Source organism: Aspergillus steynii (genome assembly GCF_002849105.1).
Source record: "Aspergillus steynii IBT 23096 chromosome Unknown P170scaffold_6, whole genome shotgun sequence".
NCBI lineage: Eukaryota > Fungi > Ascomycota > Eurotiomycetes > Eurotiales > Aspergillaceae > Aspergillus > Aspergillus steynii.
This window is the reverse complement of record NW_020194403.1, coordinates 1,119,973-1,141,376: the sequence shown is the minus strand read 5'-3', so window position 1 is coordinate 1,141,376 and position 21,404 is coordinate 1,119,973. Positions and strand designations below refer to the sequence as shown.

The 21,404-nt window shown below is 52.6% G+C and overlaps 5 protein-coding genes across 5 annotated transcripts; all 5 read left to right on the top strand.

The window, feature by feature from the left end:
* Positions 1-268: 268 nt before the first annotated feature.
* P170DRAFT_457222 (DNA replication protein PSF1) lies at positions 269-1,339 on the top strand. Its single transcript, XM_024851701.1, has 3 exons — positions 269-453; positions 525-1,051; positions 1,162-1,339. The coding sequence occupies exons 1-3, from the start codon at positions 427-429 to the stop codon at positions 1,253-1,255; spliced, it is 648 nt and encodes a 215-aa protein (XP_024702026.1). The 5' UTR covers positions 269-426; the 3' UTR covers positions 1,256-1,339.
* Positions 1,340-1,769: 430 nt separating this feature from the next.
* Positions 1,770-5,742, top strand: P170DRAFT_220686 (sulfate transporter family protein). The gene is made up of 6 exons (XM_024842858.1): positions 1,770-2,311; positions 2,376-3,746; positions 3,797-3,996; positions 4,058-4,291; positions 4,342-5,519; positions 5,577-5,742. Exons 1-6 carry the CDS (start codon positions 2,083-2,085, stop codon positions 5,599-5,601), a joined length of 3,237 nt encoding a protein of 1,078 aa, XP_024702025.1. The 5' UTR covers positions 1,770-2,082; the 3' UTR covers positions 5,602-5,742.
* A 3,743-nt stretch (positions 5,743-9,485) lies between these two features.
* P170DRAFT_362563 (uncharacterized protein) lies at positions 9,486-11,434 on the top strand (the record flags this gene model as incomplete). The annotated part of the gene is made up of 5 exons (XM_024844529.1): positions 9,486-9,769; positions 9,840-10,038; positions 10,094-10,295; positions 10,353-10,661; positions 10,719-11,434. The coding sequence occupies 5 exons, from the start codon at positions 9,486-9,488 to the stop codon at positions 11,432-11,434; spliced, it is 1,710 nt and encodes a 569-aa protein (XP_024702024.1).
* Positions 11,435-15,447: 4,013 nt separating this feature from the next.
* cpcA (amino acid starvation-responsive transcription factor GCN4) lies at positions 15,448-16,348 on the top strand. The gene has a single exon (XM_024849599.1). The coding sequence runs from the start codon at positions 15,508-15,510 to the stop codon at positions 16,159-16,161; it is 654 nt and encodes a 217-aa protein (XP_024702023.1). The 5' UTR covers positions 15,448-15,507; the 3' UTR covers positions 16,162-16,348.
* A 734-nt stretch (positions 16,349-17,082) lies between these two features.
* On the top strand, positions 17,083-18,612 carry P170DRAFT_361889 (GNAT family N-acetyltransferase; the record flags this gene model as incomplete). Its single annotated transcript, XM_024844485.1, has 2 exons — positions 17,083-18,437; positions 18,495-18,612. 2 exons carry the CDS (start codon positions 17,083-17,085, stop codon positions 18,610-18,612), a joined length of 1,473 nt encoding a protein of 490 aa, XP_024702022.1.
* Between the last annotated feature and the right edge of the window lie 2,792 nt (positions 18,613-21,404).

Sequence of the window (21,404 nt, the reverse complement as noted above, 5' to 3'; positions counted from 1 at the left end):
CCTGATGAAGGTATTCTGATGACAATCAAGGTGTCTTTGCCGTTTCATAAAAGCAATGGGACACCGATAGTCCGATATTGAAAGAGCAGTACTCCGTTACACCTCACTTGCCCGACAGGTGTGAGAGTGTATAGTTGTCTTGCGCTATCTTGAATGGTTGATGGTCGTGAGAAGGCTTGGCGCGCTCCATCACGTGGAGTCCGGAGCGGCGGGGATCGCGTATCGCTGGAGATTCTCTTGGAGATTCTCTTGGAGATTCCTCATGTCTATTTCCCTCACCTCTTCGCACGACAACCCGAATTTCAATTTGCTTTTAAGCGCATAGATAGAAGCTCTCGGCTCACATATCCCTCCATCTCAGACAATCACCTTGGGATCCTCCAGCAAATAATCCGATCATTAGCAAGGCCCATCTGGCTCCCTCCAATGTACGGCGAACTCGGAAATAAGTTGGTACGTTTCAGTCATAAAGACTCGCGTTTCTCCTCTGCATGTCCGAATGATCCTGACTCCGCTCCCTCCAGGTCCAACATGCCAAACGGACCCAATCGCTCGTTCACCTCCCGCCCTACCAGACCGAAATGGTGCGGGCCGTCGCCCGCGAAGTACGCGACCTAGACCGCGACGTTGCTCGTCTTCTCGCGCCCTTCGAAGGAAGCTTCAACCCCTCCTCTCAGCCCGACATTGCATGCGCTCTCCTCGTCGACCACCTCTGCACGCGTCGCAACAAGCGATGTCTCCTCGCCTACCATCGCGTGCGGACCGAGAAACTCGAAGAACTGTGCTGGACGGGCATCGACGTGCTAGAACAGCAGCAGCCGGCGGAGGAGAGCCAGGGAGCACCGTCGGGGCCTATGAATACGCAGGCGGGGAACCATAGCTCGTTGAGTCCCGAGGAAGAAGAATATTTCCGGCAGTATAGTGATATGCTGGCTGCGTACAAGGGACAGTGGACGGAGATCGATCTGACGGGGAGTTTGGAACCTCCGAAGGATTTGTTCATTGATGTGAGGGTGTTGAAAGATGCCGGGGAGATCCAGACGGAATACGGGTATGTCATTCTGGATTATTTTCTTTACTTTCTTGTTGGAGTTCCGCCTCCTCACTCTGTTCTGATTCGATGCTGCCCAAAGAGACCTCTTATGGCTAACATTCTACTAGGGTTATCAACCTGACGAAAAACAGCCAGTTGTATGTGCGACAGGGCGACGTGGAAAGGTTAATTGCACAGGGATTTTTGGAGCGATTAAGTTGAACGATCTTGCGGGATTTTTGGGGGGTGATTTATTTGAGTTTTGTGATACCCAACCAGTTTGTATATGCGTCCAGTACGGAGTAGACCATCAAATGATAGATCTTGGTGGAATAGTCAACATCCGGATTCACTTTGACTAAGAAAAAAGACACACAGCTGCATGATCGGCGCTGCATCCAGAAACAGCCTAATGCCTGCATTAGCTTCTGACCTAAGACGCGGCAAAAGCAAGCAAATATCCGTGATATGAGGCTATTGGCACCAGCCTATCATGGCGAATGGCCTCATGCGGAGGCGAATTCTCCACTCGCCGCCCATCGGAGATCTTCTGCGCAGAAAATTTTTTATTACTTTTTTTCATAACCCATAGCCCAGAGCACAAGGACGATTGATAGCAGTCGCCCCCAAGCACAGCGTAGAGTCCGGGCCAGACCAGGCGACTAAGGCGAGGCGGTGGAGCGGCGATAAATCCGTGATAAGACTTTTTTAGTCACCCGATAACAAGTCCTTGCTTTAGCTTAGCTTAGCTCTCGCCCACCTCGTCCTCCTCTTTCTCCAACGACTCCCTCATTCTCATCGAGAGCCTTCTTTTCTATTCTGGTCGCCGTTGCCCGCTTCCTTTCGTCAATCGTCCCGTTAGCATAGCGATGCCAATTGTTCCTGGTTCTCTGCCCGGCACTTGCGTCATCTGCCATCATTTCTTCTCCGCATCCAACCGTTGTGCTCAAGTTTAAGCCACCAGGTCAAGTTTCTTGCGGGGTCGTTGCGTGATCCTGCACTCATATTACCCAACGGTCTGGGTGCTGGCCTGTCCGGCGTGATCCACGATGGGAGTCTTTCGATCGCGAGGTCGCAGTGATTCATGCGCCTCTCGGCTGTCTCCACGCCGCTCCTCGCTCTCCAACAGCGTGGGTCGAGAAGCGATTGATATCCCCGTTGAACAGGCAAACGGTGGCAGCCCTCCTCGAACGGGCATTGAACCCTCGGGGTCTGGCGGAGGCAGCTACAGGACCCCGAGTCGCTCCTTTTACCACCGGTCCTTTAACCATACCCAAGGTGCGATATGTTAACGCTCGAGCTTCAACAAAGACGTAGTCGGATCGCTAACACGCAGGCTTAGATCCGGCTCACTACTCATCTCATGGCCTCCGAGAGCAAACGGCCGAGCTGGCATCCTTTGCATTGTCGATTAATGGAAACTCCTTTCCGCAGGAACGAAGCACTCTCCCTCCGTCTTTGGACATTTTTCAATCCCCCCAGGCTACCACTTCTTCTGCACCTTCTTCTTCGTCGCCTACTGATACTGTAGTTCCTGAAATGCCGGCTCCTCTAGACATCACATCGGCTCCCAGTCCTGCCTTGGGATCCTCGGTATTGACTGAGCTGATCCGGAGTCCTTCCGACTACCCCGAAAATGACCGAATCCATCGAGACAGCGGCGGATCAGGGGATGGCGTTGATGAGAATGGGGTCTCCAGAGAAGCGCCTGCTTTCGCGACTGACGTACGCGAGGCTCCTGTCAGCGAGCGAACTTCTTTGCTCCCCGGGTCCTCGCAGTCAAAACCCTTTCGTAGCTACGGCATTGCCGAAGACGTTGAGAGACAGGATGCGGCAGTCAAGCAGAGATCCGATGCTTTTCATAAAGCCCTTTCGAATGCGACTTTTACTTTGCGGATGTTGAAAAATCCAAAGTCCTGGGATAGGCGGACAATATGGCAAAGAGGAATCGCTGAACCGGTTAGCCTTCTTCCGTCCGTCTTCCTCGGTCTCTTGCTCAACATTCTCGATGCTCTCTCGTACGGAATGATCTTGTTCCCGTTGGGAGAGCCTATCTTCTCCGAGCTGGGATCGGATGGAATCTCAATGTTCTACGTCAGTACCATCATCTCCCAATTGGTCTTCTCTTGCGGAGGCTCCATCTTCCGCGGTGGAATAGGTAGTGAGATGATAGAAGTCGTCCCCTTCTTTCATCAAATGGCCTTCACCATTCTAGCGCGCGTTGGTCCGGACAACCCAAAGTCGGTTCTGGCTACCTGTATCTTGGCCTTCTCTGTCAGTTCGGTCCTGACAGGGTTGGTGTTCTTCTTGATGGGCACTTGTGGGCTGGGGTCTCTGATCGGGTTCTTCCCCAGACACATCCTGATCGGCTGCATCGGCGGTGTGGGCTTCTTCCTCATGCAGACCGGCGTGGAGGTATCGGCTCGACTGCCAGGGTCTCTTGAGTATACGCTTCCTACTTTGCAGAAGCTCTTCCAGTTGGATACTGTGTTTCTTTGGATGATACCCGTTTTGCTTGCGGTTGGTCTTCTTGTTTTGAAGCGTTTTGTTCGTTCGAATTTCTTGGTTGGTGGTTATTTCATTGGCGTTGCTATCATCTTCTACATTGTCAAACTGGGCGCCCGGTTATCTATGGATACCTTGCGCAACAGCGGGTGGGTATTCGATGCTCCTTCATCTTCCAATCCTTGGTGGCATTTCTACACGCTTTATGGTAAGTCGTCTTGGGCCGATTTGACAACATCCAATTTCTGACTCTTGCAGATTTTGCCGCCGTGGATTGGACCGCGTTTTTGGATACTATTCCTGCCATGTTTGCCCTCACATTCTTCGGGGTTCTTCATGTTCCTATTAACGTTCCGGCTCTGGGGATATCCACAGGCGAGGATAACTTGAACGTGGACCGTGAGCTCATGGCTCACGGAGTGACCAATGCCTTATCGGGCTTTGCAGGCAGCATACAGGTAGGCTTCACAGTTGTTTCTCGCAGTCTGTGGCTGAATATCCGCTAACCCGATGTTCTAGAATTACCTTGTATACACTAATAGTCTGCTGTTTATTGACAGCGGAGGTAATAATCGCCTGGCGGGAATCATGCTTGCAGCTGCTACCGGGGGCATCCTTCTCATCGGTCCAGTGATCGTCGGATTCATCCCTGTGATGGTCGTGGGGGCTCTCATTTTTATGCTGGGAATCGAGCTGATGCAGGAGGCTTTGGTTGACACTTGGGGCAAGTTGCATCGCCACGAATACGTGACGGTAAGTGGTGCTTGATGATTCCTCATAGGTCCGCCGGCTAACTTGAGGAGGTTGTCATCATTGTCGTAACGATGGGTGCTTGGGATTTCGTCGTCGGTATCTTCATTGGTATCATTTTAGCATGTATGAGCTTTGTTGTTCAAACATCGCGCAAATCGGCCATCCGAGCCACGTTTTCGGGCAAGATTACGGGTTCCACGGTCAGGAGACCTCCTATTCAACAGCGGTTCCTGAGAGAGGCGGGCCAGCAGACTCTCATGACCAAGCTTGGCGGCTATCTATTCTTCGGAACCATCGTCAATGTCGAGAATACCATGCGCGGCCTCATTGAAGAGGAGTCATTCAACCGACGTCCGATTCGGTTCCTGATTCTTGATTTCACTCGGGTGTACGGCATGGATTTCTCAGCGGCCGAAGCCTTTACCCGCATCAACCGGGTGCTCCAAAAACGAAACGTGCAGATAATTATTTCGGGGCTTGATGTACAGGGCGACGTTGGTCGCAGCCTTCAGAATGTTGAGCTCTTCGCGCCTGAGAACGGCGTAGAGATCTTTGAAGATCTCAATTCGGCTCTAGAATTCTGCGAGAATGACTATCTGAAAGTGTTTTACAGCCACCGCGAAGCTTTACTGAAGAAGAAAGATGCCTCACCGGCCTTTCTGGAGGTCCCTGCGCCACATGGCACCCCTCAGATGCACGACGTTATCGTGAGCTCTCCCCGTCATCGGTACCTGCAGCAGGCTGCTACCACGACCCTCCGCGAAGACGAGACGGCAGTGATGGTTCCGGCGGCATGGTCGGCGATGCGACAGCCTCTTCCTCTTCTCTTGCAGACGTTCCAAGGGCTGAGCCTGCGGAACGAGGACTTTTGGTTCTCGGCCTGCACGTATTTTGCCCGCGAATGCTACAGCGCGGGTACCGTCCTGTTTGAAGAAGGCGACGTACCTCAGGCATTCTATCTCTTGGAGTCAGGCATGTTACGCGCCGAGTATGAATTGCCACAGGGGCGGTATTTCGAGCTCATCGTGGCGGGACGACCCTGCGGCGAGCTGCCATTCTTCAGCGAGACCCGACGGACGGCGACCGTCAAGGCCGAGCAAGACTGCGTGGCGTGGTGTCTGAGTGCAGAGAAATGGCAGGCCTTGCGGGAGGCCGAACCGGAGGTTGCGCGGGAGCTCCTGACGGTCAGTCTGAAGTTGACCACGGAGCGCATGGACAGCATTACCTCGTGAGTGTGAACGGAATCCTTTGATCAACCGGAGTCGGCGCTAACTATCTCCACCAGTTATGTTCTTACGACGGCGGCATGAATGATTTGCATGGGATGAGTCTTTTTGGGGGGTCTTCATTGCATAATAATTGAACTCGATTTGGCGATCGTTTGAGCGTTTGGTTACTGCGATTATGTACATGCTATTCTTGGGTGGGATTAGGTCTTGGACTACCAGCATGGCGCGATATATAGGGAAGACAGCCGAGCCGCAGTCATTCGGGCTCATGCACGATGATGCCATTTCTGGCGGGAATGGCCGTGGCGCGCAGAGGAGAAATCCGTCAGGTGGTCGCATGCGGGGAGGATCTGATTGATCAATTTACGGAGGCGACCGAGCTGATCGGGCATATGATACGGCGCATTCTCGCAGGTATACTCCGTACAGAATAATGGGCCGTTGGAGGTCCACATCGTGGGTGTCAGCCGAAAAAGCAAAAATAAAAATAAAAATCAATGTAAAAATCAAAATGTGATACCCGAGTTTTGTCGTTGACCTCCCTGGGCATTTTTCTTCAGGCATCGTACGGTTACTAGGCCGGCTATACCCTATTCCTCCCGGGATGCTACAGACCATCCGTTCATGACTTCAGACCCGACACTCGCTTAGCGCCGGGGCCAGCCAAACCGGTCAGCATGGCGCCATCTGCGATCTGGATATGGACATCGAGATACGGAGTATGATACTATGACAAGGACCGGAATATCTACGGGAAGTCAACTCTTTTTTTTTTTCCCTTTTTTGTTACAGTTGGCTTCCTCTCACAATCGGCCCCCCGTGCTCCGAAGCGACTCGAACAGACGCATCCACGATGAAACAGGCGGCGCGCATCCCAATCAAGAGGCAGGATAACGCCGACACGGGCCAAGCCAGCGATCATCAGATGGGCGGGATCGACGGTGGTCTGATTGGCCATCGAGTCGGGAGGTCTCGAAACGGTCCATGAAAAAGGGGGAGTGGATCGCCGTGTGCTTAGTTTCCTTAGTTTCGCTGCTCTTCATCATCTTCCCTTCCGGCCTAATCTACGGAGAGTGGCAGAGTCCCGGTTTATATCTTATTGTTATGATCTCCTGCGTCGAGGGAAGCCTGCTTATTTCCAATTCATCTATCTCAGACTGACCTTCATCTCATTCTCCTCCGCCCCCCTGATAAAACCGAGAGGCTGCGATGGTCAGGAAAGCAAGTACGAGATAGGGCTGCCGCACAATAGCGCAGTCCAAGTGGGGCCCTGCACGCATCCACCACGGCGCTACAACCTGCTAGCTATCGAGTAGTCGATTTTTTTTTTTTCTCTCTTGCCCAGGAATCGTTCTTGTTCTGGTTTCTACGATGTACGTAACCGAGCCCAGGGAAATAATCTGCTAATTTAGTTCTACCAAAGATAGAAGGGGTGTTCAAACGAGAACACCGTGAAAGTGAGACTAGGACAGGAAACACAAAAAACTAGAATCTTCCATCTCGATCTCCTCCGTACTCCGTAGGAAGTTAAAGCGCCAGGTGGGAAGAGCAACGAACCTCTGACCTCATGGACGTCAACCAAATTTAGACGGACGGTGGATGGTGGATGGTGGAATACAATACAAGCGTCCCTTGCCGAAATCCCTCCAACGTTCATCGACAGCCAGTCAAACCGCGGAGAAATGTACACGAAAGTCTGACTCTGACAGGGAAAAAAAAATAAAATGAAATAAAATACTTCCTGCCGATGAATGACATCGAAATGGAGGGGTACGCGCCCAGCTGGTTGGCCCCGGCGTCCGAGTCACGGGGCCTGCCGTGCTTTAGGCCCGTCCACGCGACTGCGACTGCGACTGGTCTGCACATCTTTCGCTGAATGAAGTCGGGTTCGGGATTCGGGTCGCCGTCGTGGTTGGATGCTGCTCGTTAGTCCAGCTGGTAAGGTTTGCGCAGGAATGAAAGTAAATCCGGATTATCTGCCTATCAGCGATGGGGGATTCAATTATTCCGTGAGAGGTTTTTTTCCTGTTGTTGTATTTTTTTCCCTACGGGATAGTAACTTTTCTGGGAGAGTAGGTTGTTTCTGGTTTTTTGGCTTTGGTTGTGGTTGGCCTCCGTGGTAGGAGCGCCTACGTGCATGGTGAAGATTAGGCGCAGTTGGGACTGGAGGATTCTGGGTCGAGGACCAAGGCTAAAGTAGAACACGGGATTTTTTTAGTGAAGTTACTGGCCTGCCCGTTACTTGGGAGGGAAGGGGGGCGAGAATCGAGATCATTGGGTGGGGCCAGGGTCAGGGTTGGGTTGGTGACCTCAGTGGTTGTTTTTTTTTTTTTTTCTGTCGCCGTACGATATGGTTTTGAGTACACGAAGTACGCAGTAAGGTACATCCAGACAGACAGACAGCAGTAATAACTATAAGACCGAGAGATATACTCCGTATTCTGTCGCCCTCCTGATCTCGAGCCTCTTGGCCGGTCATCAATTCATAGTTCCTACGGAGTACGGAGGATTAGGAGAAAAAAAAAAAAAACGGAGCCATGCAGACCATATTATGACTCAATCATCGCGGGTTTGAAATCTTCTGGTTCAATTCCTTACCCACCGGGATGATCTGAAAAGGGGACCATGGTTCCAACCCGAATGGGTGGCTGGACGTCCCACCGCGGTGAGCAGGACCAGGTGACATGATCCAAACATCGGTCGTGTTGTTTTGGTTTGGGTTTTTGTTTTGCTGCTCATGAGACATGACGATATCGATGTTATTGACGACCCCGTATGCTGGCAACCACGGAGCCAGGCGACGTTAATTTGAATCTTAAATCCGCAATCTATTCCAGACACATCGACTTCCAGATGTCAGGCAGAAATTTTCATGATCATCAAACTTCGGAGCTGAAATTTTTCGGGAAGGAGAGGGGGGCTAGAGCCGTTAGTTAGCTAATCTGCACGACCGGTAGCAGGAGAACTGCTGCTAGCTGTCATAGTGTCCCGACTCCTTTTTATAGGGGGGTTTATTTATTTTTTTTTATGCCTATCCTCATTTTTTCTTTGAAAAAAATAAAAAAGAAAATAAAAGAAAATTGTCCTTTAATTTATTTGTCTTTTTAGTCTAATTTGGTGCAAATTTCTTTTCGTATTCTAAGCCCGTTCAGGTAAATTGACCAGGGAAAAGGAAAAATCTGCACAATAATGGGCGGTTTCAAGTTCGCATCGGATGGGGGATTCCATTCGCCGGGGCTGTTGATTGAGCCAAGGGGGCGTAAGAAAAATGACAGACTCCCACGGAGGTAGGACACCATCAGTTCTCTCCGTACTGCAGACAGCTTGGACTCCGTGGTAACCTGCACCAGCACCAGCAGGAGACCACCTGATACTGGATGGGGCCACCCCTTATTCTACGGAGTAGGGAAAGGAAAAAGGAAAAAGGAAAAAGACCCAGAAAAATAAAGGTACCTTGGGACCAGACGGACCCACCCCTCTTTCTGTCTAGGCTGGCCGCCCTGCAGCTCCTTTCCTTTCTGGGCGCCGCTGCTGTCCACACCCTTGTCTTGCGTCCGGATTATTCTGGTTTTTTGGGGGGAGGGTTATGTGATTTTCGTTGCTGTTTTCCCTCCTTTCGCCCCTGCTCCTTCTTGCTCGCTGCGTTTTTCTTTTTCCCTTTTCCCTCTTTTCTTCGCTTCCTTTCCTTCTTCTTCCTTCTCTCTTCTCTCTCCATTCCATTCCATACCACCACCTTGGTTCGTTTCTTTTTCCCTTCTCACTCCCTCCCAACCCTTTTACCTTTCGTTGTGATACCCGAGCTCTTCTGGCCTGTCGTGCTTAGAAAGCTCTTGTTTCTTGTTGAGATACCCCCCCTTTCAGAGATACCCTGCTCGACCTTAACGCCTTTTTTTACGAAGCTTCGCCAGCTTCCCTATTATCATCTATTTTAATCAACCCATTATTATAATTACTACCTAATCACCATGTCTGACGTCCAGAAGCCTGTCGAGGAGACGCCTGCCGCTGCTCCTGCTGCTGCTCCTGCCACCGAAGCGCCCGCTGCCACCGAGGCTCCCGCGACGGAGGCTCCTGCTACTGAGGCCCCCAAGGAGGCTGCCGCTGAGAACACCGAGGCTGCCCCCGCCGCCGCCGCTGAGGACAAGAAGGAGGATGCTCCCGCTGAGCAGCCCAAGGAGGAGGCTAAGAAGGAGGAGGTGACCCCTGCGTCCGAGGGCGTGCTCGGCCACAAGGCCCCTGGTCTCGTCAAGTAAGCGCATTCGGATGATCAGAGTATTGTGAGGGTCAAAGGCCGCTGACATGACGGTTGTTTTTTCTAGGGGTCTGCGCTTCTCCAAGCGGTTCTTCTACTTCAGCGAGGAGGCCGTCGAGGCCAAGAACCTGTCCGTCTTCCACCAGAACGAGAAGCCTGCCGTTGCCAACCCCATCGCCGCCTGGGCTAGCCAGACCGGCAAGGGCCTGCTCTTCTTCACCAAGCGCGCGGAGGACAAGGCCATCCCCGCTGGTATCTTCAACTTGGTTCGTTCTTCGTCGCGCGCGCAAGGGGCTATGACAACGTGCTAACAGTCTGCAGGCCGATGTCTCCGACGTCACCAAGGAGGGTAGCAACGAGTTCCTGTTCAAGGTCAACGGACACAAGCACACTTTCCAGGCCTCCAGCACCAACGAGCGTGACAGCTGGATCGCCGCTCTTGAGGCCAAGACCGCCGAGGCTAAGGCTGAGAAGGAGACCATCACTTCCAGCGAGGGCTACAAGGCTGAGCTTGAGAAGCTGAGTAAGTTTGATACCTGAGCTGGCAGACAAGGTGGATGTATGCTAATAACTACCACAGCCAAGCCTGCCGCTGCCGCTGCCGCCGCTAAGCCCGCCGACAAGCCCGCTGAGGCTAAGGAGGAGCCTAAGGAGGAGGCTAAGAAGGAGGAGGCCGCTCCCGCTGAGGAGAACAAGGACAAGGCCACCGCCAAGAGCCGTTCCCAGTCTCGCAAGAGGACCAGCCTGTTCGGAACTCTCCTCGGAAAGAAGGAGGAGGGTGAGGAGAAGAAGGAAGAAAAGAAGGAGGAGAAGGCTGAGGAGGCTAAGCCCGCCGAGGCCTCCACCGAGGCTCCCGCTGAGGCTGCTGCTCCTGCCGAGACTTCTGAGGGTAGGTTGAATCTTGAAATCTCGCCAGGACAACAAGAATGCTAACTGGTTTGTGTAGCTGCTCCTGCTCCTGCTGCTGAGGCCGAGGCTGCTGCCGCCCCCGCCGAGGCTGCCGAGAAGAAGGAGGACAAGGAAGACAAGAAGGAAGACAAGGAGGAGAAGAAGGAAGAGAAGAAGGACGAGAAGAAGGCCGAGAAGTCGAAGCGCTCCTCCATCTTCGGCAACTTCTTCCAGAAGGTCACCAGCCCCTCTCACGAGAAGTCGGAGAAGGAGGCCACCTCTCCTGCCGAGACTCCTGCTGTCGCCAGCACTGCTCCTCAGCTCGACAACCCCGTCGAGGAGGCTGCCGTGAAGCCCATCGAGCCCGAGAGCGTCACCGCCCCTGCTGAGGGTGAGGCCGCCAAGGAGACCGCTCCCGCCCAGTCCCCTGCCGCGGAGACCCCCAAGGACAAGCGTCGCACCTCTTTCTTCGGTAACTTCGGTAAGAAGAAGGGTGACTCCGACAACGAGGGTACCGACGGCGAGTCCAAGCCCAAGGGCAACAAGCTCGGAGGTCTCTTCCGCAAGCCCAGCAAGGCCGTGAAGTCCGAGACCCCCAAGGAGGCCACCGCCACCGAGACCGAGACCAAGGCCGAGACTGCCGCCCCCAAGCAGGAGACCGTCGAGGAATCCCCCGCCGAGGAGAGCGCCCAGCCCGCTGAGACCCCTGCCACCGAGGAGTCCAAGCCCGTGAACGTTTCTTCCACCGCTGCTCCCGTTCAGGCGGCCGCTTGAAATCCCACCGAGCGGGTCGTTGAGTATGAGCGATGGTGGGCTTAATTTATCTGTGCCATCGTCCTCTGCTTAGATCGTCACTTGGTTGGCGATCGAAATATGAAATCAAAAATCAAAAGAAAAAAAGGATCATGCGTCATACTTGTTGATCTATTTGCTTTGCACTGTCGCTTCTTTGGTATCCTTGTCGCAAGGGGTCTGCCGGAGAGTGTCACTGATACCCTGTTTGCTTTGGCGGTCATTTCCCGGCCTGGTGTCTCGGCATCAGACCGAATTTCATTCCTTTTATGATATCCGTTCGCGCAAGGCCGGCCTGGGTCGGTCTTGCGTGATCATGCTGTGCGCCGTCCAAACTAGATTGATACCACTTGTTTTTTGTTTTGATTTATACTGCGTTTACGTTTGCTTCGCCTTCTGATGCTTCAGTGTTCTCCTTTTTTGATACCCTGCTGTGGGAGGAAGGGTGATGGGGTATGGAACCCTGGTACTTCATGTTGGATCCTCCCAGCACTCGGATTGACCGGATTATCGACTTCGGCGCGGTATGCTTGCGTGGTCTTGGTGTGTCTAGCATGCCGATGGTACCATAGTTTCATACCCTTGTTTTTTTCGCATCATAGGTAATACTTAATAGAATTGATTCTTCATGCATGGATTGTTTCACCCCTCGTCAATTGTATTGGCTGCGATGTGATCTGCATCTCCACCCCGACCCATGTGGATGCGGTGTGGATGGACGTCAATAATAATAGAGCATGGCATGCATATGGCACACGGGCTATGGAGTGCCTACTTGCCTAGCCATTGCCACGTAGGTCACTAGGTATACCTTATTCTTAGTCCGCGTTCGAATCGGCTTCGGTTCAATATTATTGTAGTCTACGGAGTACCGAAATAGGATTTCCGGTCTGGTGCCTTAGGCATAAATCCATCCGTCCCGCAGTCACTTGGGACTATCGCAAAAAGTATATTGAATGGAATCATTCAGCTCAACTATCGAACAATCAATTCCATTATTCGCCATACTTTTTACCCAAGAGGCTTCGTTGCGGGGTATGTTAGGTCGTTAAGTGCATATCGTTGAAAGATCAGATGACCCGGGTTTTCAATTATATATCGAACATCAATTGGAAGAGGACCTTAGGCCTAACACATGCAATAACAATATACAATACACTGTCCGATCACACGCCGAGAAACGCACCAGTCGAAACAGACGAGAATCAAGGAACACTTGGCACGGGTCGTCTACATAGCTTAGAAATCCCCTATCGCGAGGCTCTCGACCGTTATTATTAATGCCGACTGGCAGTAGTCGACGGGAAGACGTCATCGACTGCGACACGTCGCGAGGGTGAGACTGCGAGATCACCCTCTGCAATCATGGGATCATACGAGGCTACTGGATGTGGCTAGGGTGTCGAAATGGATCGCGTCTTGGCTTCGAGCTTGGACCCGGCTGGTAGGAAAAATCTCGACGCCGGAGGAATCTGAGGACTACTCTGTATACGACTACGTACTTCGGAGCGAGGGCCATTCTCCGGGCCACCCTAGGAAGGACTCCCGGAGTGTCTGTCGGGCGCAACCTCGACGGGAAAACCCGAGAAATGCGCCCCGTCACATGGACGGCGGTTCGACATTCCTGAGGCCAGAAATTAAGTCGGAACGGGCGCACATTCACGGGGGGGATTGGCAGTCCGGATTGGAGTTTGGACACGAATGAATCCGGATTTGAGGTGGCATGCGAATTCCAACGGGATAGCAAAATTGAGATTTCCCACGATCAACCTAGATCAACTGCATTATTAATGACGACCGGCCCGGCGCTGGTGAACACGAGGGAGCGATGGAGAGACTAGACTGGACTATCAGCGTGTGAATGGAAATTTCTCTCAATGCTAAACCTTGGTTCGGCGGACTAAGGTTGGACGGCGGGCTTTTAGGCGAGGGGGCCAGCGTCCGTGGTTGGTTTCATTTGCGTGTCGTATTTCTTTTCCACCCGCGAGAAAAATTCTGCTTACTCTCCAATTCTCCATAGTTGGTCTCCATAGATAGGAGTGTCTCCGGAGGGCGCAGGTCAGGCTGGGATTGATAATGGGAATTAGTGATGGGTGAAGTCGCAGGTCTTTTCATTCGAGGAGGACAGCACTGGGAAGGGACGCGATTTAATATACTCCGGACTCCACGACATTATCAGGATCGACGAGTCATACTCGGATGTCAAGTTGCGAAGTGCTGAGGAGGGGGTTAGGGCTGTTTGTCATCCGCAGGACGGATTGAGAGGATTATGGCGCAGACTTCGGATGCGCATGTCGATCAGTTGGACTGCAGCCATACGTAGACTCGGAGGATGCCGTCCTGCGCACTCCGTCCGCAGCGAGGAATTGTCGTGGTGTCTCACATTCCCGGTCGCTTTCTTATTGGAATTGTGTTGATCCAGCCAGACGGAGTATCTTGTCGAGTGCGTAATGGCAAGCTGCGATGGAGCAGATCCAAGGCAGCGGCAGAACGCAAGGACGGATGGCACGGAATCCCCTTGCCCGAACGGGTTTGAAGCCGCGCCCTTCGACGACGCCAACGCGCTTAGTCATGCGCCCACTTGCGGCTCCTCCATGCGCTTCCCCGACCCAAAACAGACCCCGACAGAGGCTGTGCGAAATGCGGCGGGTTGATGCCTAGTAGACCTCTTCTATTATTGGGCAATGGCGAACGGCAGGTTTCATCCTGTTCGCTTGACGCGGTGGAGTTCCAGGCGGACGTCTGCGCAAGTGCTGCGGCGGACGCAGCCAGGCTCCCAGGCACGGCAATGCCTGGGGCACGACGGGGCGATCGAGCCAATCCGCAGGAGCCGCTGCTTTATGACTCACACCTGCTGACCGCGTTCACCCTGCGCCTTGCCCTCTTCCGGTTAGCCCGTCAGGCGGAGAGCCCCCCCGCCCTGATTGGCTGCCGCCGCCGTCGAGGGCGCACACTGCGGCGTTTAAGAAGTGCCTGATTCCCCGTCGCTGCCTGGCGCTTTTCTTTTCCCTTTTCCCCTGTTCTTTGTCTACCATCTTTATCCTCTCTCATCACTCACCCTTTCACCTGGACTCCCCTCATCCGTCACCATACACTCTCAGACTGACTACGACCTTGCCCTCCACCATTTCCTGCAAAATGGCCTTCTAAATCCGTCTTCCGGAAAGAGCCCGTCTTTCTCATCTGAGACAGACACCATAGATCCATCACGGACCTCGTCTTCTATTTTCTCCCCTCTTCACCCCCCTTCAGAGTCTCCTGTCCCAGGACCTCTGAACTTCAGCAGCGCATCGCGTAGCTCAAGTTCCCCGAACACGATTTCTTCGTTCGACGTCACGTCGTTCAACACGGATAACCACCAGCAATCATGGCTTCCAACACCCCCGCCCCCACAGCCTTTGGCTCAGATTCCGAATTCCAACAACAACAACAGCAGCAGCAACAGCAACAGCTCCCCACAGGAGGACTTCGTTCTGTATCCCCCCTGTCCCCAGCCTCGACCCAGGGACTCGTCTTCAGTACCCTCGAGTACAACCCCTAGATTAGCTGCCTACCATCCATTTCTGGTTCGTTCCGGGCACCTTCCTCGACGACAATCTTCCACTTTGCAGCCGCAGCCGCAGCAGTATCAACACCAGCCGCAGCAGCAGCCCCGCCAATTTGCTAGTTCGCCAGTTCAGGTTCCTCGTGTGGCCAGACTTGCCTCGCAGTCTACCGGGTTCCCTCAGTCTTTGTCTCATCGGTCTAGTCCCTCCAATCGGAAGCACCTCTTGCGTGTTCACGCCGCGTCCGTGGCTTCGAATTCTGCGCCGAATTCCGCCCCTTTGAATCGCCCGCCCGTCCCTTTGTTCCACAGCCCATCCCATCTTTCCTATTATCAGAAACAGCACTCTCAACCGACCTATCATCGTCGCATGATGTCTACGCCCAACATGGCTCAGGGTAAGCCCGCCCCGTTCTGGATATCGCGTGGTTCTTTGTTAACCCACTCTCTAGATCTGCCCGATCTCTTTGATTTCTCAACCGACCAATTCGGGGCCGACTTCGAGCTCTCCATGCTCTCGCCCCAGCAGATTCCTACCGGCATCATGGCGCCCAAGGAGCCCATGGGAGATGCCCCTACGGGGACCATCTCGCCGAAGGATTTGCTCATGGATGCTTCGGCACCCCCGTCCACTTCTTTCACCGACCTTAGCACGCCCTCGTTCGAGTCGCCAGGATACTTCAGCCAAGACACTTCTCCCATGTTCGCCACGGACATGGAGCTGGCTCCTGGACATGAGGAGTGGGACTCTCTCTTCCCCACTCAGGATTCCTTCCCTTCGCTGCCCTTCGACTCGGTCACTCTGGACGCCGCTACCGCTGTCCTTTCCAAACCTCAGGAAGAGGTGCCTATGCCTTCCCCGAAGGCTAGGTCGCCTTCCATTGCTCCCTCTCCTTCTTCTCGCTCAGCAACCAAGCCCTCCTCTGTTGCTGGCGTGAATCCTCGCTCGCGCAAGGCTTTGGCGCCCATCAAGTTCGACTCTGCCGACCCCGTCGCCATGAAGCGAGCTCGTAATACCGAGGCTGCCCGAAAGTCTCGTGCCCGCAAGTTGGAGCGACAAGATGACATGGAGCGTCGCATTGCTCAGTTGGAAAAGTCTCTCGAGGAGGCTGAGCAGCGCGAGCAGTACTGGAAGGCTCTGGCTCAAGCCCAGAACAACGCTTGAGTTGAAAGAAGAAAAACGAAAACCTAAAAAAAAAAAAAAAAACCTCAGCAAAAAAAAGTCGGTTTTGATTTCGCCTTGTGATAGCGTTGTGTAACCTGCTGTTTCTATTTTTGGTTCCCCATGGGATTGGTTCTGTGGTGGGCGGGGGCTTGGATGCCTCTCGTCAACCTCCCATCGTCAGCAGTAGCAGTTGGGATCCGGCAATCGGGTCACTGATGGTGGCGCTGCTGACTGGGTAAAAAAGTTTTCCTTTTGTCTGATCCCGATCGTCGGGTCACTGTCTTGCTAGTTCTACTTTTCTTATCGCCGCCCTGTTCACGATGGGTGCTGGTGTTTTCTTATTATGTGTTTATCAATTGGCCGGTTCTGATGTCTCCTCGCGCAGGATTGACTCGTGGCCTTGAATTGTATTTCTTTCTTTTCCTTGGCTGGTTAATAATGGGTCAGTTATATCGTTATGTTTAATCATGTACTCCCAGATTGCTGAATATCATTATCATATTCTTTGCCAAATATTTTTCACCATCGTATTAATCAATAAAGATGCTAGATCGTTGCTCTCTGTTGAACTTGGGAGGAGTTGTTAGATCAGATTGGTCAAGATGCGATTATCAGATAACAATCAGTGGTCACCTGAATGGCTGAGTCAGCCGCCTGCCCCCCTCTGCGAGCCCGCACACTAAACCGCGTTGGGAAGGAGGAGGGCATACGTCACCTCCGGAGTAGGCAAAAGTGGCACTGATCAGTCCACAATCACATTCTGCGGCAACAAGGAACCGCTTGGGCTTTTACTGCGCTCCTTTTCTCCCGTCACTGCGTTTCTCTTTTGCGTTTCCCCTTTTACCTCCCCCCTACCCAGCAGTATCTCAGCTCAATAGCTTCAGAGGTTCATATTCCCTCTCATCTTCGCGGCCATCCATCATGCGACACAATACGTGTCACCTGCCCAATGGGCAACTCTTCACTGTCACACCCGTGTTTGGTGGCGTCATGTTCAAGTCAAAGGATGCGCATACCAGCAGCTCCATTCTGCCTCCGGGCTGGAACATCGTCCTCTCCACCAAACATCACGGCGATCAACCCACTCTGGAAGGCCAGGCGGCCGAGGAGACGGGGGACCAAGAGACAGGTCCCATTCAGGGCAAATTCATCTCTCCCACTCTGCAAGATGACAGTCTCTATATCTCGTATATGGTCAACCCCTCGGACAGTGACTATAAGCCACCCACTTCACCCACCCGTCAGATTGCGATGATGCTCTGGGTTACCCTGTGGTGGTACTTCCACGAACCGGAGCCCAACCCGCATATGCAAACGGAGGCGTCGGCAAACACGCCTCCGTGGGGAAGACCGAAGGGGGACTGGCGCATCTACCTCCGGCGGGAGGGCATCTTCAAGGGTCGCAATCTGTTACAGAAGCTGGAGCGCATGGGGATCATCAGCAGCGAGGCGTCCTGCGTCGGTGCTGACCCGTCCGATCAAGACATCTGGAGCTCGATGTTCGTCAGCCGACGCTCGTTCTGGCAGCTCGATCCCCGGCTGTTTCTCTTCACCCTGACGCCGCAGTCCTCGGCACACACCTTTGCCCCCGCGCGCAACAGTATGTACCTTGCCGAGTCTCACGCCACCTCGGGGGAGGCCCTAGCTCCGTACGCACCCAGCGAGGGGCCGTATGCCTCTGGAAGCCATCTCCCGACGTACTTTCCGCCGCCGCCCACCCAGTACATCTACACGAATGGAGTGCGGCACCCCGTCCGGCCCAAGCCGCCTCACCAGGGCGAGGTGTTTTACGTGCGGTACATCCCTAGCGTGCAGCAGTACCTGTCCTTCCGGGTGCCTTATCTGCCTTCTGCCAAGACGAGAGGGCCGGCCTCGTCTGCGCTGCAGAATGACGGCCCGTCCGATCTAGACCTTCTGCACAAGTGGATGAACGATCCCCGAGTGAATGCGTCCTGGGGAGAGGGCGGTCCAATCGAGAAGCAGGAGGAGTTTTTGCGCCACAACTTGAGTAGCCGACACAGCTTCCCGGTGATTGGATGCTGGGACGGGAAACCGTTTGGGTACTTTGAGCTTTACTGGGTCAAGGAGGACCGTCTGGGCCCGCTCATTGGGGGAGCGGGCAACCACGATCGGGGCATCCATTTGCTGGTGGGCGAGCAGGAATTCCGAGGTGCCCACCGAGTTGCCATTTGGCTCGATGCGTTGGTGCACTGGTGTTGGCTGTCGGATCTGCGCACGGAGACGGTCATGTTGGAACCCCGGGTGGATAACGTCAAGTGAGTCTACGTGTGACAGTTGGTTGGGATGATTGGACGTTGCTAACCTGGATTTAGGGTCATTGAGTACCTTCAGCGATCGGGCTTCTACAAGGAGGGTGAGGTTACATTCCCCCATAAGCAGTCGGCCGTGATGAAGATCAAACGAGATTCGTGGGAGGCGCCGGCTGCGTAAGGGAATGGGTGGCGGACTTTGTGCATTACTTGACGATTAATTACTGCATATACATGAAATGCAACGCAATCTTTACAGGGTGGCTGCGTCTGCCATCTCACCTGTCTCTAATCCATGTCAATCGCGCGTCGGGCGGATTGAACTGAGTTGGCTGGTCTCGCTCGACGGCTACCGAAGATTGTTATTAAAGCGGTCCCTCTCCCCTTCTCCTCCATCCTCTTTCCCTCCGCATTCATCTATTCTTATTTCTTTCTTCCTTATTTTCTTATATTTTCTATATACTGGTCTCAACTCTCTCCTCTTTGAGCAAATATATCATTCTACACAGCTTCTTTCCCAACAATATAATCCACTGCCCCAGAGAGCCCTCAATCACAACTGGATATATCAGAACGGTCATTTCATCCATTTTTCATCAACGTAGAACCATCTCCATAAAGCTCTTTGCCTACAGTCCTTTCCTCTCCAATTACCCAAGTTTTGGAGTCAAACATGGACAACGAACATTGACCAGGACGCCACGGCGGTACGGGCAAGACCTTGAAAATACATCTGCAAGTACTCGTCTCAATTATCCCCACATCACCGCAGCATTCTGACTAGCTTCTTAGAGCATAACCCAAAAAACCTACACGCCGTCTTTCATCTTTCGTCTTGCATCTCAGGCGGGCGCTCAACAGATGATTGAAGCATTGTGATGGACTCGAATACACCTCATCTTCTCTTGTGATCGTGGACGCGGATGTGATAACTGCTCATGCTTTCCGCGCCATTTTGTGTTATATGATCGGGTAACTGAGCGCTCAGAAAGCATCTGAGGTTGCCTGGCGAAGTGGTTTGTCCTCTTGATTTTTGCATCATCGCTTGTACATGATGTCAACACCACGGAGAATCTTGCGAACTAATCCTGCGCTCATTAGTCGAACGAGGTCAGTACGATGGCGATGAACGAGACGATCGAGAGAGCTAACGCGCTAGTTTCCATCTCAGATTTGAACCCGTGACTCCACCGGAGAATTATCATGGTCGTGTTCCTGGCGTTTCTCCATTCTCATACACTGCCTACGCTTCAACGCATTCACTCAATGAGATCGTCCAGTTTAAGACCTGGAACGAGTGCAAGCATCAAATCGCGTAGACGTTGTGCGTGTCATCGTCGGAATACATCCCGGAGAATAACAGCCATGGTGGTTTTGGTGAAACACGCCTTCGCCACTTATACGTGTCCACATCCCGAAGATATGATCTGTGGAAGTCTTACAGAAAACACCGGATCTCCAGCAGAACCCGGTTTTACATGCCCGAGCTGGCCATGATCGGAGGCTGTAGCGGTGTGTTTCCACGCACAACATGTGAAGACTAACGTATGGTGGGAACTTATCTGTCTTTTCTGAAGCTATGTCCCTGCGTCCCATGGCTTGCTAGATCACGGATAACTGGCTTTCTATTTGGGCTTTTTCAGACTCGGCGAACTGCTTCTGAAAAGATCTTTCTGTCCCTGAAATATGTCATCTGAGAGGGATCAATCTATACTAGCCATAAGCCAAGCTTCTTGCTTGGGATTACTCGGCTCTGTATTTCTGCATTTCAGACTTTGGTGCTCATGAAGTAAGTCTGTTTACACCTCTCTCATCGCTACAGTGCACTAATTGTTCACCGATTCTCGATCATATATGCTAATCAAGCCGTGCTTAGGAAATAAAAGAAAGATGCGAACTTATCTACTAGAGAGTGAAGCCATTGACTTTGGACTGACTTAAGTTCAGGTGAGTTGTTCTTTATGTTGAAGTCGACATAATTTTCCTGCGTGCTGGTATAATACATGTCTACCTTTATCTACGAATTGATATAGTGTCTCTAATCACGTTGTCATTTCACTGGATAAAAAGCTGGCTAGCTAACTCTTACTTTGCTGATTATTAGAATGAACATCTTCCGAGATTGCTTGGCCAAATCGTGATTCGACGCCCTGCTGAGCAACCGCTGTATCTACCAGTTGTGCCATTCAACCAACCAACTTCGAAAGGCGAAACTCTACACTTCTTCACCAAAAAGCGGAGATATGGCTCGATATTCGAGGCTGGCGAGCAGAATACAGCAACCGGTGACGTTCTCTGCACTATACACGTACACCATGACAGAATGAAAGACTGTCACGGAATGGTAATACCCCAGTTGCCACTCTGGTTGAGATACTGGGCTAATAAATCAGCCTCTAATTTCGCAGGAGGCTTCGCTCGGCTTTCAGGTGGCGGTTATTTGATCGAAGAGATTTATGGTCACTCAAAACACTCGATATTCAGCACGTCTCTTGAAATGAATCCAGGGACCAGGCTCAAGCGCATGAAGTCTGCAATTTAACATACAACCTGTCGAACTGGTGATGATCGAACTCCCACAAAATCGGAAAATCGCCACGTTGAGAGACGAACTGGAAGATGCATTTCCTTGCACTCTGTATCGATGATCCCGCTCGTACAACTCAATAACACCAACGGGATACGCCACCTCGTATCATAATCGCGCGGCAGCCCGTCTCTAATTTCATCTCTGATTTTCTCCCAAGCGTGCGGCTTCGATAACGCGTTCGGAAAAGCGGCAGAAGAAGCTCGAGGCTTCTTCTGCCCTTTGCTTGGACATCGCCCGTTGACGTTAAGCGCCACAGGCATGTCAAGATGACCCTAACTCACGGATCTATGAGGTCCCTTCTCCGCAAGTCTTGCTCAAAGTGGCAATATCGAGATAGAGGTACATCGGATTTCATCAGACGTATTGCATCCACAACGATGACG

Excerpts from the sequence above, each read along its gene's own strand:
- P170DRAFT_457222 (XM_024851701.1), top strand. The coding sequence starts at position 427 with ATGTACGGCGAACTCGGAAATAAGTTG. Across the intron at positions 454-524 it reads GCGAACTCGGAAATAAGTTG|GTCCAACATGCCAAACGGAC; the intron begins GTACGTTTCAGT and ends CGCTCCCTCCAG. Across the intron at positions 1,052-1,161 it reads GAGATCCAGACGGAATACGG|GGTTATCAACCTGACGAAAA; the intron begins GTATGTCATTCT and ends ACATTCTACTAG.
- P170DRAFT_220686 (XM_024842858.1), top strand. The coding sequence starts at position 2,083 with ATGGGAGTCTTTCGATCGCGAGGTCGCAGTGATTCATGCGCCTCTCGG. Across the intron at positions 3,747-3,796 it reads GCATTTCTACACGCTTTATG|ATTTTGCCGCCGTGGATTGG; the intron begins GTAAGTCGTCTT and ends TGACTCTTGCAG. Across the intron at positions 4,292-4,341 it reads ATCGCCACGAATACGTGACG|GTTGTCATCATTGTCGTAAC; the intron begins GTAAGTGGTGCT and ends TAACTTGAGGAG.
- cpcA (XM_024849599.1), top strand. The coding sequence starts at position 15,508 with ATGCTCTCGCCCCAGCAGATTCCTACCGGCATCATGGCGCCCAAGGAG.